The sequence below is a fragment of the Malus domestica genome, chromosome 09 (genome assembly GCF_042453785.1).
Source record: "Malus domestica chromosome 09, GDT2T_hap1".
Classification (NCBI taxonomy): Eukaryota; Viridiplantae; Streptophyta; class Magnoliopsida; order Rosales; family Rosaceae; genus Malus; species Malus domestica.
The window spans coordinates 18,030,076-18,050,183 of record NC_091669.1 but is presented as its reverse complement, the minus strand read 5'-3'; the positions used below and the strand labels follow the sequence as shown (position 1 = coordinate 18,050,183).

The following is a 20,108-nucleotide window of genomic DNA, read 5'->3' as shown; positions in this document are numbered from 1 at the left end:
CACTCTAGAATGCACCAAAACCCTTCAACTCCTAAATTCCTACAAATTCATTGAATTTTGAATACAACCAGATTTTGAAACATTTTTAAAAACTCGAGATTGAATACCACTAGATTTTGACATGCTTTTTGAAATCAATATTGAATACCACTAGAGTTTGGCAGATTCATTTAAAATCATATTTCAATACACCTATATTTCTAAAATCTTTTAAAATCCATCAAAATCTTAATTGGATAAGATATACTGATTGTTATTTACGACCAATCCGAATCATAATGAAAGTAGTAGTTTTACCATAAACTAGCTTCAATCTTTTCTTTTTTTTTTTCTCTCATTCATTATTTGCTACCTGCCCATGGTGGATAAGGTGTGCCTTGTGAGTTCAGGACCAAACTCAACCGCTCATACAACCAATCACTTTAAAGCCGTGTTTAGTTACAAACTTACGCTATTAGACTCGGCAATGCATGACATACAAACATATGGATCAACTACCGTATAAATTCATTGCGGCCTTTTGTCGAGCTCCAAACATTGCGGTCTTTTTTCGAGCACTTGGAGCACAGGGCCTGCCAAGAAGAGATGGGTTCGGCATTGACAAGTTGTTCTCCAGCCGTGGAAGGCTCCTTTTTGTGCAACGTCACCCGTGGAAGGCTCCTTTTCAGCCATCGATATATTATACAACAACAGTTCTTCTTCGGAATTGAACAAATAATTTTTACCACATCGTATTAAGGTGAAATCCAAGTATACTCGGAACTTAGGATTAGGAGCAAACAAAGAGCTGAGCGAATAAATACACACATTCAGAAACACACAAAAAAACGGAGAAATGAACAAATCCTTGAACACCAAAAGGCAATGCATCCGTCTGCGCACGGTTATTTTCAGTAACACCACCAACAGTGGCAATTCAAACCATATAACCAGCAAGTATATGCAAGCCGAAAAAGACAACTTCAGTGTATGAAAATCATGACGGTGATATGAGTTATAGGCCTTGATCAATCAGGTAGTCTCCCAACCTCTCCACAATCATATTACATTGTCCTGGAGTCAAAGGCTCCTCATATATACCGAAAACCAGAGCTTGGCCGGTTTTCTTCACAGTTACGCCACCAGAGCCCTGCAGAGGAAATCAAATCCAGCATGTCATAACATATAGACCAGAAAAACTTTGCATAGACAGCAAGAAATACATCATAAAGGCACATGAAAAAGGCAATTCGGTGTAAATTAGCTTCGGTGGTTGCAAGTGTACGTAGCTCCTTCCGCAAAGTTAGGGACCTCATAATCATGAGGGGCATCCTCTTGTTGGGAAGAGTTTGGTAGTAAACTTTACAGCAGATAAATCATATGCAATTAGACAACCATGTGTTTGTGTACTTTAGCTATGTGAGACTATTATCGAGAGGGACTAATTAAAATTTAAAACAAAGAACCCAAAAGGAAATCTGGATGCACAGAAAAGGAATATTTAAGCGGTCCACCTGTGGGACTCTTGAAGCTCTATTATTATTCTTTTAAGGACATACCATTATCTAAAGCCCTATAATAATCAACAGATGAGAAGGCAGAATGTTGACTGCAATATGAAGAAACTTCAACAGATGGAATCGATGGTGAACAATTTTATAAGTCAAAAAGCTGAAACAACCATGAGGACCACTACTTATGACATGGGTGCACGTATACTGCTTTACAGTTTTCATTGCAAACCTTTATGAGCAATTTAGGCTAATAATCCTATATTCTCAAATAATGACCTGAAAAGAACCTTTCTTTCATAAACTATCAAATAAACCGTCCACATCTTCAATTACAAATGGCTATTATTAGAACTTAAATTGAGTCTTGCCTGCTAGCAAACTCAAGCTCAGCCACTACATTTCCAGGAGTCTAGATCCAAACTCAAACCAGCCTGAGAATTACGCTCAATTGGGGAACAATTATAATATAAACATATCATTGAGTATCTATAACATGATTTTGATATGTAATTGTATAATCTAAAATACACAAATTGAGACCCATGAAGCTCTGCCTAAAAGCTCACATGGTGACGATTAAGAAGCCATGGGATCGAGCAAAAAAACAGTAAGCTGTTCATGAGTGAATTAATTCCTTTACACTTTACAGCCAGATCCATTACATGAACATAAAATGACCCCATTTGTTTTTCACTTGTCATTTGAGAAATGCAAGCCTAATCTAAAGACGCGATTTCTTGAAAATGTAGGGTTTTTCATGCAAAATTCTTCTACTTATATAGCGAATAATTTACTAAATGTTCCATTAGAAACCTAACAATATACTCTCATGACGAATCGAGAGTCTTGTCTCATGCACAACTGCTATCTTCTGAGGCCTTTGATTGATCAAGGATGTCATGTTTTTTAGAAGTTATATTGGATAATACACACACGAGCATTTTCTTAGTCATTTCATTTCTGCCCAAAATTGTTTATTTGTTCATAATCATTATTACTATTAGGAAACAAAGACCTGAAACCTTTTGCGGACATTGTGTTAGTCATGGACTGAAACCCTAATCAAGAAACACACTTTCGAAAGGGAATTTTCTCGAAAACATTGTTTTCATTCGAAATACACACACCTAACCCGAATTACACCAAAAAGAATTCAAAGCAATGACATCAATGACCAATTAGTGTATGATGAAGGAGAGGAACAAAATAAACAAACCTTCTTGCCACGAATCACAGCTCCGCCCTCGCCCTGAATAACCATGTACTTTGTCCCACCAAGGTGTAATCCAGTTGGGGCAAGAGACCCTGGCTCATCAAAATCTTTCATTATCGCCGTAATCTCTTCCGGCTTAAACTGCACATAAATAATAAAATAAGCAAACCAATATTAGTCTCCATCACTCACTAACTACCACAACGGAGAACATTTTCTCAGCAACCAAACAGAAAATATCAATCACAATTCACAAACCATATCGATCATCACTAAGAAAAAAAAAATCCATTCCTATCAGAATCTGAATTGAAATGTTGAAATCAGTATCCATTAGGTTCACAAGTCCCGCATCTGCAATCCAATTACTTCATTTTCCGAGAAAATTGAAGTTTTCCGAGGAAACAAACAGAGCACAGATCAAATAATAAAATGACAATGAAGAGTAATCGGAAAAAGAGAAAGTTGTAGAATGTGAGAGAACCTTAGGGAAGGTGGAGCTATGGGCCCACACACTACCGTCGTGGCCGAGGATGGCCGCGGCTGTCAGATGGTGGCCGTCGATGTCGCACATCAAGTGATCGTCGACGTACGCCTGCCACGACATTTTCTGATTCAATCGTGATCGTCGAAATTCCTCGAATTAACTTTGATTTTGTAAAATTTTGCGAATTTTCTTTTGCGCTCCGACTCCTTATACAACACACAAGGAGTTGGCCTGAAACTTGAAAGAGAAAAGGAGGGGGAACTTGGTGGGGTGGGCCCACTAAATCTTGGTGTAAAGATAACCACATTGGTGTTGGGTGGGTGATCTCTTTACAGGCGTTGGATATGAACGTGATCGGTTGAGTGCCTTAAACGTCCTGCTACTGCGTAGAGTGGGGCCGTCCATCAATTTGGTATGGACCAAACCGGCCGAACCGAATCACGGTGACCGGTTTATTATTTTTTTTTAGGAGCTTAATTATAACAATAGTTATAAACTTTACTTTTAGTTTAATTTTAGTTTCTAGACTCTCAAATTAGTTTTTTTAGCCCTCAAATTTAACAATATGTTGCACTGCATCATTGGTCTTTTTCTCTAACGCTGTCTTTTTTTTTCCGTTAAATCTAGAGGTATAATAGGAACTTCAACTTATATCTTCAAAAAACAATAGAAGAAGCTCACAAATGAAAATTTATAATTTATAACTATACTAAAACCCAACACAAAAACACTGTTCATTAAAAGTAAACAGACTAAAGTACCCTCCAATTCCTTTGTTATCAGCCATTTTTTACCACTTCTACATATGAAAAAGACGATTTTGTCCCCATCGCTGCACCTTCTGCTACGACAAAGCACTGTTCGCTTCCAGAAAGCATGATCACTAGAAACCCTTCGTTCTCCATTTGCCGTTATCGTTCAACTCTGATTTAGCTACCCTTCGTCAACTCTGATTTAGCTACCCTTCGTCAACTCCAATATAGCTACCCTTCGTCAACTCCAATATAGCTACCCTTCGTCAACTTAACTTTCCTGCGCAACTCTCTCTCCGAAGCACCAAATTCTTGGCCAAATAGAACATCAAACTCCCCGATGGTCACCAACTCCAGTTCGAGATCGAGAAGCACTCTGTCAACGACATACCCGACGCTAAGATTCATAAGGTCTCAATATCGAAGAAGATTTCATACGCTCTTTGTCGACGATGACGACCTGACGCAAATCCTGTCTCGATTTGAAGAAAATTCTTCAAGCAGCTTTGAATTCACGGTGATTCCGCTCGCCCTCTCTAGAATTTTATTTGCGATTCTCTATTTCTCTCTTTCTTACGTTCAATATATATGGTCTAGAATCATGAAGTAACTAATTCTACTATATACATGTTAGCATTTAACCGGCCAAAAATATCATAATAAAATAATTTAGTTTGCCAATTAGGAGCTCTTTGTTCTCCAAGATATGCCTATTATCTCCTTCAAAATCATATTTCGATCAGTTTTATCTGATGACTAGTTAGTTATAGTTTATGCACTTTGAATTGCAGAGGATATCTATAACACAATATCCAGTGGCGCTGGTTTTCAATTCTGGTGATTTCTAGAGTTTTACGGTGTGTAATGTTTAGGGATGTGGTTTGGGTTTGTGGGCAAGTAATTTTTAACTTGAATTTATTTCTTTTTTTTTCTCAAATTTGTTTGACGGCATGATTTTTTCTCAGATTTCTTTTGAATTTATATTTTATTTTATTTTATTTTCGAGCCTTGAATTTTGTAGGGACTGTTTCATTTTTAGAGAGGTAGTTTGACCCCATTGACGATTTTTTTTCATAGCAGCTTCAAATAAACCTCTCTCCTCTCAGTCGGTCATCTGCTCTGTTTCTTTCACAAGTATATCTATTGATACAATTATGTACATACATATAATCGATTTCTGCTATAATTTTACGTCTATAGATTGAAAATTTGATTTTTTTTATTTGGGTTTCTGAAGTTCCGAGGACGAGTTCGTCGCGGCCAATGTTGATACTTTCGATTCCAAAGTTGCCTCCTTTATATCTCACAAAGCAATGCTGCAATTCTCATAAGATATATTTACAAAAAAAAAAAAAAAAAATTATTGATTTTTACTAGTAATTTTAATTTTTTTTTGTTGATTTTCTTATGAAATTTGGATTTTTGTGTTTTGGATTTGACTAAAATTCTTGAATTTTATCAGTAAATTTGTGTTTCCTTCTCAAATTTTTATGAAATTTTCTGTAACATCCCACATCGCCCAGGGGAGTGATCCTTAAATGTATATTCTCATCCTTACCTAGCACGAGGCCTTTTGGAAGCTCACTGGCTTCGGGTTCCGAAAGAACTCCGAAGTTAAGCGAGAAGGAGGCCAGGTCACTCCCAGGATGGGTGACCCACTGGGAAGTTGCTCATGAGTTCCCAAAAACAAAACCGTGAGGGAATGGTAAGCCCAAAGCGGACAATATCGTGCTACGGTGGTGGAGCGGGCCCGTGAAGTGGTCCACCCCGGGCCGGGATGTGACAAATGGTATCAGAGCCAATCCCTGGCCGGAAGTGTGCCGACAAGGACGTCGGGCCCCTAAGGGGGGTGGATTGTAACATCCCACATCGCCCATGGGAGTGATCCTTAAATGTATATTCTCATCCCTACCTAGCACGAGGCCTTTTGGGAGCTCACTGGCTTCGGGTCCCGTAGGAACTCCGAAGTTAAGCGAGAAGGAGGCCAGAGCACTCCCAGGATAGGTGACCCACTGGGAAGTTGCTCGTGAGTTCCCAAAAACAAAACTGTGAGTGAATGGTAAGCCCAAAGCGGACAATATTGTGCTACGGTGGTGGAGCGGGCCCGGGAAGTGGTTCACCCCGGGCCGGGATGTGACATTTATCATGGACAAGTTAACAAAATAATTTTGTTGAATGTTCTAATTTAGTTCGACTGCTTTCTAGTTAGCCTACTTGAGCATTTTCATTTCTTACGTTGAAAGAGCTCTTAAGGTAATCTACCTACATCTCTTCTTATTAAGGTACCTTTTACAACTCTGCATTACTGACTATTTGTTCTTTTTTAAAATGTTTATTGTAGATGAGGATGTTGACATTGTTAATTAATTGCAGTTTTTGTTCTATTGGTGTCCATTGTCTTTGTCAGCTTAAGTTCTTGGACTACAATGGGAGGTAATTATTTGTTGGATACTTGAGTACTGCTTCACTAATTTTCATGTATGTTTGCCATTGATTGTCATCATAACTTTGTGTCGAATGATCCTCATTCAAATTGTTCTTAGATGGTTGAATTTGTTCTCACTCATGCCCTTTTTTTCTTCAAAATTTGGTGATCAAAACAAAATCCGTTGAGTTCATGCCATTTAATCTTTTCTTTGCAACTTTCTTAGTGAGTTTCTCATGCACTGGATATGGAGTGTTCAAGGTGAACCTTTTTCTCTATGTAAGTACTATATTTCCTTCAATCCAAAATTTCAGCAGTTGTATAATCTCACTCATCATAGCATCTATTCGTCATTCTCATTTCTTGGTCCAAATTGCATCTTAAAATGTGGTTGAATGTCCTTCACATCAAGCACCAATCAACCATATCACACTTGCATTGCATAATCATTAAGTTCATTTCTTCAATATTTTGGATGTAGATGCCAAATGGTATTGAGGAACAATTTTAGTCTTTATACAGTTGGTTCTATTTTTTTGAAGAAGACGCGGAAGAAGAACCATTGATAGTTGCACATCTATGTTGCAGAGATTTGATTCAAATTGGTGGATTTGGGTAAGAAACTAAGAAACCCTAACATTTCTTTCGGTTTTAAGAGTTGAAATGGACATGCATGTGTTTATCATTATGAGATATAAGGGGTTGAGGAATTTTGAGAGTGGTGGCTAGCTAAGGAAATAGAGAAGGGATAATTCATTTAGTTTTGAGATCCAGAATTTATTGCAAAGTTGAATTCTCATGATTTTTTTGTTGTTCTAATATCTTTTGTTCATGTATTTGAATGCACTATTTTTATTCTTGCTAATTTATCTGAACCCCAATTCAATTTGCTGGAATTCATCAAAGAGTATTGGGTCTAATCATTTCCCTTTAATTTTTCAAGTTGTTTTTTTTCATTTCTATAGGGGTGTTGCAGGTGTCCATGTCATATTCATAAGGAAAAAGAACCATTTTTCTGGATATATTGAAACATGTAAGAAATTGTTCTCTACTAACATATTAGGGTTTAATTTCTCTACTAACATGTAAGAAATTATGTTACATGTTTAGTTTCTTTTAGTTGTACTATATAGATAAATGTGTATGTATTAGTATTCAATTTATCCCCATTCTCGTATGGTGTTTACTAAACTATTGTTGCACAATCTCTGATGGTTCCATTGTTGGGCAAAAATTTGAGATTAAATTTAATTACAAAATAAAAAAACTAGATCACTACACAGACTGTTATGTTGTTTGCATATTTAGTTGTTTTGTAACTTAGTTGATTTGGGTTTATGTAGTTTTTTTTTTTCATCTTGGAGCCACTGGCTTGCAGGTTTTTGAGTGTTAAAAAGTGAATATCTATTTCAATTTCTTATTTTCTGCCTCAAATGTTATAAATATGAATTTGCCTAATAATCTTAGCATACATTTGAAACTTCTATGTGTACAAAAAGAAGACATGTTTTGCAACCAGCACAATCCAACAAAACTTTTGCCGCTCTTAAAATCATTATCTAAACTCCCACCTCAAGTAACTACTCACTTTCCATATGCTTTTCATTTCTTGATAGATAAAACAATTTACATAATTTTTAACCATTAGATCACAGGACTTGACATTTACAGTTATATGATTTCTAATTGTTTGTATAAATTTCTTTTCATCCCCAGTAAGATGATCTCATGGCATAGTTTAGCAAATATTCACTATATCATGACAAATTGCTTCTTTGCACACACTTATTAATTAAAATTTATATACTGCAATGTTAGAAATATAATTATCCATCCAATTTATAATCCCCCAGCAACACGCGGACATCACTATCTAGTTAATATCTAAAACTTAAAACAAATGAAAATTGAACTATAAAAACACAAAATGAAAATGGTTGGACTTCAGCAACTTGTAAATATTAGGGAATGCGATTTCAAAGGAGATCGAACTGTGGTTGGACTTAAATAACTAACAAATCACATATTAAGCTACAGAGAAAATGGTTATGTATTCCATTTTCTTACACACAAAAAAAAAATTCTGGTTTATTAGATTTTTTTTGTTGTCATTTTTAGTGACGTGGGATAAAGTTCCTAATATACTCCTAAATTTAACAAAAAAAAAATGATGGCGTTAATGAAAATGGTCAATGGTACAACACATTGTAGAGTTCGAAGACTAAAAAACTAATATGAGAGTTTAGAGACCAAAATTAAACTAGGAGTAATGTTCAGAAACCATTGGTACAATTAAGTGTTTCTTAAGAATAATCAAATGGTTGAAAATCGAATGGAATCGTAAAATAAATTGGTTCGGCTGTAGTTTTGAGTTTTTATTTTAGATGTATCCTCTTACTGGTTGAAATAAAAATGGTTTTTTTTTTTTTAAGCGAAGGTACGATATTCATTAAGTAAATTAGAATTCGTACAAATTGAGGATAGTGCGCATAATGGGCCTTGATAAACCCTTTCTGGAGATTTTAATCCAGTCGAAGGAAAAAAGTGTCTTGCACAACAAGAGAACTACCCTCAAATGAACAATGGAAAAGAATTACAACCCCTCCTCTAGAAGTATATCTTAGATCAAATCTAGAGGCTCCTCAAACCACATTACCTCATGAGCACTATTAATTCCCAACCGAGCAAGCTGATAGGCTGCTGAGTTCCCTTCTCGTTGAATATGACTAACCACTGAATCGACCACTCCATGAGAAGGCATCCCAAATCATTGATTGTAGGACCTAAGGCAGAGTTGTCGTCCCCACTCCCCTGCGTGGAAGCCAACACGAACGCAGAGTCTCCATCGAACTGAATCTTCCCCTCCACTGTACAAATAGTGCCCACCAATATTGCAGCTCTACGAGCTACAAAGAATTCAGCATGCAATGCAGAGTTTACCCTCTCAATGGGCCCAACAGCAGCGACAAGACACTCCCTCAAATGATTTCAAATCACCACCCCAAAACCTCCCCGGTTACTTCTATTGTTCCAAGCTCCATCGAAGTTGCACTTAACCCATCCCTCCGCAGGTCTCCCCCACTTCTGATGCTCTCGGCTTGCCTTCCTCACCACTGGCTTGTGCCACTTATGAAATTCCTACATCCAGCCCTCGGTACAAAGCATAATTTCAAGCGGCGGTAACTAGATAAGAATGTTGAATTTAATGTTAGTGAAATTTTGAAGATTGACGACATGTTGAATTTTGGCTAACAATATTGTAAAAAAAGGCAAAAGAAAGAAAAACTATTATAATGTCATTGGTTTGGTCGCAATTTTTTTTGTGAAATCAATCCAACCTGAACAATGCCCGGCCCTAAAGTATATGATTATAAGTGCTTGAAAATTCCTGCATACATCCATGGTCATGTGAGACCCACGTGATTTAACTTGTCAAGACTTTATGTAATTTTCAAAAAGAGATTGAGTCATTTACAATTTTCAAATCTTTAACAATTGAAATCACTGTTTTATGGTAATTATACAAAATTACTTTAATTATGAGTCGAATCACAATTTCATATCTCATGTTTTAAAAATTACAAATATTTAGTACTACGATTTAGTGGTATTCCTCTTCAGTTGCAAGTAAGAGGTCTTAAGTTCGATTCTCGCCGAAGGTGAATTTGATCTTTCATTGTTCAAATATGTTATCTTTGATGTTTTAACTTTTAGGGTTCAATATTTAAGAACCATTTATGAAATTTTTAGTTCCTGGACTGAATTAATATTCAATATTTTGCACTTCCCTACTGATTATTGAATCATTGATGTTCTATTCTAGGTGAACATTTAACAGATTTATCATGGACAAGTTAACAAAATAATTTTGTTGAATGTTCTAATTCAGTTCGACTGCCTTCTAGTAAGCCTACTTGAGCATTTTCATTTCTTATGCTGAAAGAGCTCTACATGCATCTCTTCTTATTAAGGTACCTTTTACAACTCTACATTACTAACTATTTGTTGTTCTTTAAAATGTTTATTGTAGATGAGGATATTGACACTGTTAATTAATTGCAGTTTTTGTTCTATTGGTGTCCATTGTCTTTGTCAGCTTAAGTTCTTGGACTACCTACAATGGGAGGCAATTATTCGTTGGATACTTGAGTATTGCTTCACTAATTTTCATGTATGTTTGCCATTGATTGTCATCATAACTTTGTGTCGAATGATCCTCATTCAGATTGTTCTTAGATGGTTGAATTTGTTCTCACTCATGCCCTTTTTTTCTTCAAAATTTGGTGATCAAGACAAAATGCGTTGAGTTCATGCCATTTAATCTTTTCTTTGCAACTTTCATAGTGAGTTTCTCATTCACTGGACATGGAGTGTTCAAGGTGAACCTTTTTCTCTATGTAAGTACTATATTTTCTTCAATCCAAAATTTTAGCAATTATATAATCTCGCTCATCATAGCACATATTCGTCATTCTCATTTCTTGGTCCAAATTGCATCTTAAAACGTGGTTGAATGTCCTTCACATCAAGCACCAATCAACCATATCACACTTGCATTGCATAATCATTAAGTTCATTTCTTCAATATTTTGGATGTAGATGCCAAATGGTACTGAGAAACAATTTTAGCCTTTGTACAGTTGGTTCTATTCTTCTGAAAAAGATGCGGAAGAAGAACCATTGATAGTTGCACATCTATGTTACAGAGATTTGATTCAAATTGGTGGATTTGTGTAAGAAAATAAGAAACCCTAACATTTCTTTCGAGTTTAAGAGCTGAAATGGACATGCATGTGTTTATCATTGTGAGATATAAGGGATTGAGGAATTTTGAGAGTGGTGGCTAGCTAAGGAAATAGAGAAGGGATAATTCATTTTGTTTTGGGATCCAGAGTTTATTAGAAAGTTGAATTCTCATGATTTTGTTGTTGTTCTAATATCTTATGTTCATGTATTTGAATGCACTATTTTTATTCTTGCCAATTTATCTAAACCCCAATTCAATTTGCCAATTCATTAGAGAGTATTGGGTCTAATCATTTCCCTTTAATTTTTCAAGTTTTTTTTTTTTTTATTTCTATAGGGGTGTTGCAGGTGTCCATGTCATTAAGGAAAAAGAACCATTTTTCTGGATATATTGAAACATGTAAGAAATTGTTCTCTACTAACATATTAGGGTTTAATTTCTCTACTAACATGTAAGAAATTATGTTACATGTTTAGTTTCTTTTAGTTGTACTATATAGATAGATGTGTATGTATTACTATTCAATTTATCCCCATTCTCTTATGGTGTTTGCTAAACTCTTGTTGCACAATCTCTGATGGTTCCATTGTTGGGCAAAAATTTGAGATTAAATTTTGTTGATGCACAAAATCAGTGAGGACTTTGGTACCACGAAAGTGTTAAGTTTGTGATCTTCGCTAGATTGCTCCGGTCACTAGTGTGGATAAGTATGTAAATGGATAGAGATAGGGATGCAAACACAAGATGTACGTGGTTCACCCAGATTGGCTACGTCCACGGGGTAGAGGAGTTCTCATTAATTGTGAAGGGTTTACACAAGTACATAGGTTCAAGCTCTCCTTTAGTGAGTACTAGTGAATGATTTAGTACAAATGATATTAGCAAAAATTGTGGGAGAATGATCTCTTTTTATAAAAGAGTGTTTCTAGCTTTGTTCTGACATTGACACGTGTCGTCTTGTGATTGACTTCTGACGTTGACACGTATCGCGCTATGATTGGCTTCTGATGTCGACATATGTCGCGCTGTGATTGGCCTCTTGGTTGGAGGAAAACTCTTATGGGTCCTTGACGGTATAACGTTGACCGGTGCTCAATAGTTTCGGGATTGGTCAAGTATGGTACAAACAAATTTAATTACAAAATAAAAAAACTAGATCACTACACAGAATATTATGTTGTTTGCATATTTAGTTGTTTTGTAACTTAGTTGATTTGGGTTTATGTAGGGTTTTTTTTTTCATCTTGGAGCCACTGGCTTACAGTTTTTCAAGTGTTAAAAAGTGAATATCTATTTCAATTTTTTATTTTTTGCCTCAAATGTTATAAATCTGAATTAGCCTAATAATCTTAACATACATTTGAAACTTTTCTGTGTGCAAAAAGAAGACATGTTTTGCAACCAGCACAATCCAACAAAACTTTTGCCGCTCTTAAAATCATTATCTAAACTCTTCGCTCAAGTAACTACTCACTTTCCATATGCTTTTCATTTCTTGATAGATAAAACAATTTACATAATTTTTAACCATTAGATCACAGGACTTGGCATTTACAGTTATATGATTTCTAATTGTTTGTATAAATTTCTTTTCATCCCCAGTAAGACGATCTCATGGCATAGTTTAGCAAATATTCACTATATCATGACAAATTGCTTCTTTGCACACACTTATTAATTAAAATTTATATACTGCAATGTTAGAAATATAATTATCCATCCAATTTATAATCCCCCAGCAACACACGGACATCACTATCTAGTTAATATCTAAAACTTAAAGCAAATGAAAATTGAACTATAAAGATACAAAATGAAAATGGTTGGACTTTAGCAACTTGTAAATATTAGGCAATGCGATTTCAAAGGATATCGAATTGTGGTTGGACTTAAATAACTAACAAATCACATATTAAGCTACGGAGAAAATGGTTATGTATTCAATTTTCTTACACACAAAAAAAATCTGGTTTATTAGATTTTTTTTTTTCATTTTTAGTGATGTGGGATAAAGTTCCTAATATATTCCTAAATTTAACCAAAAAAAAAATGATGGCATTAATGAAAATGATCAATGGTACAACACACTGTAGAGTTCGAGGATTAAAAAACTAATATGAGAGTTTAGAGACCAAAATTAAACTAGGAGTAACGTTCAGAAACCATTAATACAATTAAGTGTTTCTTAAGAATAATCAAATGGTTGAAAATAGAATGGAATCGTATAATAAATTGGTTCGGCTGTAGTTTTGAGTTTTTATTTTAGATGTATCCTCTTACTGGTTGAAATAAAAATGGTTTTTTTTTTTTTTTTGAAGCAAAGGTACGATATTCATTAAGTAAATCAGAATTCATACAAATTGAGGATAGTGCGCATAATGGGCCTCGATAAAAACCTTTCTGGGGATTTTAACCCTGTCGAAGGAAAATAGTGTCTTGCACAACAAGAGAACTATCCTCAAATGAACAATGGTAAAGAATTACAATCCCTCGCCTAGAAGTATATCTTGAATCAAATCTAGAGTCTCCTCAAACCACATTACCTCCTTAGCACTATTAATTTCCATCTGAGCAAGTTGATAGGCTGCCGAGTTCCCTTCCCGTTGACTATGACTAACCACCGAATCCGACCACTCCATGAGAAGGCATCCCAGATCACTGATTATAGGACCTAAGGTAGAGTTGTCGTCCCCACTCCCCTGCATGGCAGCCAACACCAACACAGAGTCTCCATCGAACTGAATCTTCCCCTCCACCGTACAAATAGTGCCCACCAATATTGCAGCTTTACGAGCTACAAAGAATTCAACATGCAATGCAGAGTTTGCCTTCTCAATAGGCCCAATAGCAGCGACAAGACACTCCCCTAAATGATTTCGAATCACCACCCCAAAACCTCCCCGGTTACTTCTATTGTTCCAAGCTCCATCGAAGTTGCACTTAACCCACCCCTTCGCAGGTCTCCCCCACTTCTGATGCTCTCGGCTTGCCTTCCTCGTCCCTGGCTTATGCCACTTATGAAATTCCTACATCCAGCCCTTGGTACGAAGCACAATTTCAAGTCGCAGTAACCAAATAAGAATGTTGAATTTAATGTTAGTGAAATTTTGAAGATTGACGACATGTTGAATTTTGGCTAACAATATTGTACTGATTATAAGGCATACCTCATCAAAAATTATAATGTCATACCTCATCTTAAAAATGTGTTGTAATGTCAAACCTTCGTTATTTTTTCTGTTAATCGTCCCCACCTCCTCTTCTGGACCCCAAAAATGATAGAACCCGCTGTCCCTTTGACCCCAGCTCAAGCGCAGCCACCTCCATCGATTTCAAGATCTCCAAAGCAGTACAATAATGATTAGTCCCTAGTGCCATTGCCAAAGATGGTGCTAGCTCTGAATTTGAATCTAAACCTGAATCCAATAAACAGGTTTGTTTCTTGTTGATTTTTCTGAAATTTTTCATTCAATCAATTTATTTTCATTCGGCGAAGAGGAATGAGAAATAGTTATATTTAGAGACTCGTGCTGATAACGTGTTATAAATATGTAAAAGTTAGAGGGATAACCTTTTAGATAGGTACGAAGCAGATGTAAAATATCACACTAAAACTATAGCTCAAGTGAATGACAAATAAAAGATGGAGGAAGAGATTTCTTTCGTTCTGTATGTTCTCTCTGTATATACATCGATGGTAGTAGGAGTGCTCTATTTATAGAGCGAATCCATACGACAAATTCTTAAAGTTTGAAATTACAACATTTTGTTTCCAAAGTCTTCATCATATTTGTGTAGGTATTGACAAATAACTTATGTGGGCATTCATTAGATAGCCGATGGTTTCATCAGCTAATGTTTTCAACTACAAATGGTTTCAACACTCCCCTTTGGATGTCCACATATCAACATCAGTTGCCTCGTTAAAACCTTGCTTGGGAAAACCCAGTGGGAAAAAACCATAGCGAAGGAAAAAGAGTACAACTTTACCTGGATTGTTGATATAGTGTTAAGTATGCTTATGTTGCCTCGTTAAAACCTTGATAGGAAAAACCAGTGGGAAAAATCCTAATCGAAGGAAAAAGAGTACAACAAGCATGTATCATGGATGCTCCCCATAATATGTATCTCCCACTGATTCCGCATTCTCCAAATTTAACTGTTTGGTAAGTCGACGTAATTCGATACTTTGCACTAACTTCTGAAGCGTGCATTTTGGTAGAGATTTGGTGAACAAATCTGCAAGATTTTCATTAGAATGGATTTGTCTGACTTCAATAACTTTAGCCCTCTGAAGCTCATGTGCATTGAAAAACTTTGGAGATATGTGTTTAGTTTTATCGCCCTTGATGAATCCTTTCTTCATTTGGGTAACACAGGCTGCATTATCTTCATGAATGACAGTTGGAGTGTCTGTCTTTGAACATAAATTCCAAATATGATGGATCATTGATCTTAACCAAGAACATTCACGACTTGCTTCATGTAAAGCAAGTATTTCTAAATGATTTGAAGATGTAGCAACTAATGTTTGCTTTGTTGAGTGCCATGAGATTGTTGTATCTCCATTCTTGAACACATATCCAGTTTGTGAGCGGGCTTTATGCGGATCAGAAAGGAAACCAGCATCTGCATATCCGACAAGAACCTAGTCATTTGTGGAGTTTTTTTAGTAAAAGAGACCCATATCTGTTGTCCCACGAAGGTATCGTAATACATCTTTGACACCCTTCTAATGACGGATTGTTGGAGCAGAGCTATACCTAGCTAACAGGTTGACTGAAAAAGCCATATCTGGTCTAGTACATTGTGCTAAATACAACAAAGCACATACTGCACTCATATATGGTACTTCTGGACCAATGACCATTTCATCATCTTCTTTTGGACGGAATAGATCTTTCTTAATGTCTAGATAACGAACAACCATTGGCGTGCTGAGTGGATAAGCCTTGTCCATACCAAATCGCTTCAGGATTTTTTCAATGTAAGCTTATTGGTGGACCAAAATTCCACTAGCACAATGCTCGATCTGCAGGTCGAGACAAAATTTCGTTTTTCCAAGATCTTTCATTTCAAATTCGCTTTTCAGATATTCAGCAGTTTTATGTAACTTTTCAGGAATTCCAACTAGGTTCATATCATCGACATATACTGCCACTATAGCAAATCCAGAGTTGGATTTCTTAATGAACACACAAAGGTAAATGACAATGTTGATATACCCTTCTTTGATCAAATACTCACTGAGACGATTATACCACATTCGTCCAGATTGTTTTAGCCCATACAATGATCGCCTTAATTTGATCGAGAGCATACCTTGTGATTTGTTAGCTGTTTCAGGCGACTTGAGTCCTTCTGGGACTTTCATATATATGTCAGTATCTAATTCTCCATATAGATACGCAATGATGACATCCATAAGTCGCATGTTAAGCTTTTTTGAAACCAATAAACTTATTAAGTAACGGAACGTAATTGCGTCCATTATAGGAGAGTATGTCTCCTTATAATCAATTCTAGGTCTTTGTGAAAAACCTTGTGCAACGAGTCCTGCTTTATATCTTGCAATCTCGTTTTTCTCATTTCGTTTCCTTGTGAATACCCATTTGTAACCCACAGGATTTACACCAAGCGGGGTTTGGACTACTGGTCCAAAAACACTTCGCCTTTCCAAGGAATTTAATTATGCCTGGATTGCATCTTTCCATTTAGGCCAATCTTGTCTCTGTTTACATTCATCAACAGAGCGGGGCTCAAGATCATCACTTAATATGATTTCAGTGGCTACTGCGAATGCAAACATATCGTCAATGATTATTTCATTTTGATCCCACAATTCATTATTACATGCATAATTTACGGAGATTTCTTTGCTCTTATGTACTGCTATCTCTTCAGGGACATGTGTCTCATTAAGGACATTTTCTTCTTCTAGAAGTCCAGAATCATGAATTTTGGATTTGTCATTCATTCTCTCTTCCTAAATGATTTCATTTGGATTCAGCTGTGCCCTCATCTTTCTCTTTTGAGGGGCTGAATCTTTTGAACATGGTGGTCTACCACGCTTTAGGTGTGCACCAGATAAATCATTCGCTGCCACTTTATTTTGTCCAATAGAGACATCAATTCTGGCAAGTGCATTTGCAGCTGGTATATGTGATTTTGTCACTTTCATATCATTATTAAATGCATCTGGCATTTGATTGGCAATGCTTTGAAGATGAACGATCCTTTTTACTTCATTTTCACATTGAATGCTTCGAGGATCAAAATGAGACAAGGTGGGAACAACCTATGTTAGCTCTTTCCGTTCTTCTGGAATGGTCTTTTCTCCCCCTAATGACGGGAAGATTGTCTCATCAAAGTGACAATGAGTAAAACGAGCTGTAAACATATCACCTGTCAAGGGTTCCAAATATCTAATGATAGATGGTGAATCAAAACCCACATAAATTCCCAGTCTACGCTGAGGTCCCATTTTAGTGTGTTGTGGGGGTGCAATAGGCACATAAACAGCACAACCAAAAACTCGTAAATATGAAATGTTTAGCTAATGTCCAAACACGAGTTGTATTGACGAGTATTGATGGTTGGCTATAGGTCTCAATCAAACCAATGATGCAGCATATAGGATGACATGTCCCCATGCAGAAACTGGCAATTTGGTTTTCATAAGCAGAGTGCGAGCTATTAACTAAAGTCGCTTGATCAATGCTTCTGCCAAACCATTTTAAGTATGGACATGAGGAACAGGTGTTCAACATCAATGCCCAATGTTATGTAGTAATCATCCAAAGTTTGAGACGTAAATTCATCAGCGTTATCAAGTCAGATTGACTTAATGGGATAATTTGGGAACTATGCTCGTAACTTAGTTATCTGAGCAATAAGTCTCACAAAAGCTACATTCCGAGTAGATAAGAGACAAACATGTGACCATCTGGTATATGCATCAACCAAAACCATAAAATATCGAAATGGTCCATAAGATGATTGAATAGGTCCACAAATATCCCCTTGAATTCTTTGCAGAAATGATGGGGATTCAGCATCAATCTTTAGTTGTGATGGTCTAATTACAACTTTCCCTTGAGAACAAGCCTTGCAAGGGTTATCATTTGAGATAGCAATGTCTCTGCTCAATAATGGATGTCCATTAGAGTTGGTAATGATCCTATGCATTATGGTGGATCTTGGATGACCCAGACGGTCATGCCAAAGTATGTAAACTTTGAAATCAATGAACTTCTGGTTCATGACAGTATGTGATTCAACTGTCTTTATGTATGTATAATACAATCCACTCGACAAACTACGCAACTTCTCCAATATACGTTTCTGGGTATCATTGGAGGTAATGCATAGATACTTCACATTTTCTGCACTTTTCGTTTCAATGTGGTATCCATTTAAGCGTATGTCTTTAAAACTCAACAAGTTTCGAGTAGATCGAGTAGCGTACAACGCATTCTGTATGGATAATATTGTTCCATTTGGTAACATAATATGGGTTTCCCCTGAGCCTTCACTCACATCTGATTGGCCTGATATTGTTGTTACCTTTACTTTTGTAAACATCAAGCTTGAGAAATACTTTCAATCTCGAAGTATTGTATACGTTGTTGTGCAGCTTGCAAGACAGATATCTCTGCCATTTCTCATGTTCTGAGAATGACCATAATTTTTATCCATGCTCTCTGAGTAAGGGAATCAGAGTTAAAAGCAAGTTATAACAAGAAATTTACATGCCACTTTTATTGAATATGAAATGCTAGTTTTACACAACAAATCCCGTAGGTCGGGAATTATGGTTTTTCATCAGGAGCTCATTGTTTTGTTCAACTACCAGGAGCACAGATATCAGCTCGTTGTATTCAGTGTAGCCTCGCGCTCTATACTGCTACTGCAGAAGCACGTTAGAGGCATGAAATGTGTTAAAGGTCTTTTCCAGCAACATTTCCTCAGTAATAGTATCCCCACAGAGCTTCATCTGAGAGGTAATTCTGAACAGCGTAGAATTGTACTCAGCCACTGACTTGAAATCCTGGATCCTTAGGTGAGTCCATTCATAGCGAGCTCTTGGAAGAATCACCGTTGTCTGGTGATTGTATCTGCTTCTCAAAGCCTGCCAGAGAGCTAACGGATCTTCAACCGTTAAGTACTCACTCTTTAGTGCCTCATCAAGATGGCGACGAATAAAAATTGTAGCCTTCGCCCGCTCTTGAGAGGATGAGCTGCTCACTTCTCTGATGGTATCTCCAAGATTCCCTGCTTCCAGATGGATCTTGGTATCCAGTACCCATGTAAGGTAATTATTCCCAATAATGTCCAGGGCAACATATTCAAGCTTTGCCAAGTTCGCCATTTTCTTTTCTAAAAGAAAAATGAGATGTATAAGAACTTGCAACAATATGTATTCCTGGAGGAATATAGTGTTAGAACTTCTGGTTCTTACATTTTTTTTTCATTTTGATCTTCAGGCTAAAATGATAAGCACTCGAAACTTTTGGCTCTAGATTTTCAGGGTGAATGAGGAAGGCGATTGTACTGCACCATTCTCATTGAAATAATGTAACATTGAATGGGCGATTATTCCACACCACTCAAGTAGCAGGAAAAATTTAAATATGCATAGCAGTGTGGTCGATTATACCGCACCACCTAAAAATTGCAATGAAATTAAACTGCAGGCAAATTAAATATGCAGGGTAGGGCGGGCAATTTTATCGTTCCACCTAAAATTTGCAGTAAAATTAAATCTGTAATTCAAGATAGGAGATGATACTGCACCATCTTGGATCGCGGTAAGATGAAATTTGCAGTTCAAAATGGGCGATTGTACCGCACCATCTTGGATTGCAGTAAAAAATAAATACTGGTTAGTAATCAATATCTATACCAAACAAGAAATCAAAGATGTATGTAACCGCTAGTTGGAGAACTAGAAGCAGACATGGAGCAAACAGTTCGTCGCGAGGGTATACC

At 36.5% G+C, this 20,108-nt stretch overlaps 4 protein-coding genes across 21 annotated transcripts; 1 reads left to right on the top strand and 3 right to left on the bottom strand.

Annotated features, from left to right (window-relative positions):
- Nucleotides 1–320: 320 nt before the first annotated feature.
- On the bottom strand, nucleotides 321–3,400 carry LOC103428897 (profilin-1-like). The gene is given in 3 exon segments (NM_001404979.1): nucleotides 321–1,129; nucleotides 2,710–2,847; nucleotides 3,191–3,400. Coding segments are annotated over 3 exon segments (396 nt in total). The 5' UTR covers nucleotides 3,314–3,400; the 3' UTR covers nucleotides 321–994.
- A 737-nt stretch (nucleotides 3,401–4,137) lies between these two features.
- On the top strand, nucleotides 4,138–11,674 carry LOC103414405 (uncharacterized). Of its 18 annotated transcripts, none has more exons than XM_070804738.1 (9): nucleotides 4,138–4,462; nucleotides 6,287–6,378; nucleotides 6,597–6,631; nucleotides 6,916–6,985; nucleotides 7,347–7,403; nucleotides 10,260–10,341; nucleotides 10,433–10,541; nucleotides 10,663–10,767; nucleotides 11,454–11,674. In XM_070804738.1, the coding sequence occupies exons 1-5, from the start codon at nucleotides 4,286–4,288 to the stop codon at nucleotides 7,396–7,398; spliced, it is 426 nt and encodes a 141-aa protein (XP_070660839.1). In that variant the 5' UTR covers nucleotides 4,138–4,285; the 3' UTR covers nucleotides 7,399–7,403; nucleotides 10,260–10,341; nucleotides 10,433–10,541; nucleotides 10,663–10,767; nucleotides 11,454–11,674. The 18 variants fall into 18 exon arrangements, 16 of the variants coding, with proteins under 16 accessions (XP_070660839.1, XP_070660837.1, XP_070660835.1 ...); XM_070804736.1 differs by having other exon boundaries at nucleotides 6,597–6,649; nucleotides 10,467–10,541; XM_070804734.1 differs by having other exon boundaries at nucleotides 6,597–6,649.
- A 1,923-nt stretch (nucleotides 11,675–13,597) lies between these two features.
- LOC139187811 (uncharacterized) lies at nucleotides 13,598–16,542 on the bottom strand. The gene is made up of 3 exons (XM_070804408.1): nucleotides 16,440–16,542; nucleotides 14,403–14,533; nucleotides 13,598–14,143 (listed from the first exon to the last, which is right to left on the bottom strand). The coding sequence occupies exons 1-3, from the start codon at nucleotides 16,540–16,542 to the stop codon at nucleotides 13,598–13,600; spliced, it is 780 nt and encodes a 259-aa protein (XP_070660509.1).
- A 2,481-nt stretch (nucleotides 16,543–19,023) lies between these two features.
- Nucleotides 19,024–19,488, bottom strand: LOC139187810 (uncharacterized). Its single transcript, XM_070804407.1, has one exon. It carries the CDS (start codon nucleotides 19,486–19,488, stop codon nucleotides 19,024–19,026), a length of 465 nt encoding a protein of 154 aa, XP_070660508.1.
- Nucleotides 19,489–20,108: the final 620 nt, after the last annotated feature.

Excerpts from the sequence above, each read along its gene's own strand:
- LOC103414405 (XM_070804724.1), top strand. The coding sequence starts at position 4,286 with ATGGTCACCAACTCCAGTTCGAGATCGAGAAGCACTCTGTCAACGACA. Across the intron at positions 6,379-6,596 it reads TTCTTGGACTACAATGGGAG|TGAGTTTCTCATGCACTGGA; the intron begins GTAATTATTTGT and ends CAACTTTCTTAG. Across the intron at positions 6,986-7,335 it reads ATTCAAATTGGTGGATTTGG|GGGTGTTGCAGGTGTCCATG; the intron begins GTAAGAAACTAA and ends TCATTTCTATAG.
- LOC139187811 (XM_070804408.1), bottom strand. The coding sequence starts at position 16,542 with ATGGATGTCATCATTGCGTATCTATATGGAGAATTAGATACTGACATA. Across the intron at positions 14,534-16,439 it reads AACAGCTAACAAATCACAAG|GTTTAGATTCAAATTCAGAG; the intron begins GTATGCTCTCGA and ends TATTGGATTCAG. Across the intron at positions 14,144-14,402 it reads TGGGGTCAAAGGGACAGCGG|GAATTTCATAAGTGGCATAA; the intron begins GTTCTATCATTT and ends GGCTGGATGTAG.
- LOC139187810 (XM_070804407.1), bottom strand. The coding sequence starts at position 19,488 with ATGGCGAACTTGGCAAAGCTTGAATATGTTGCCCTGGACATTATTGGG.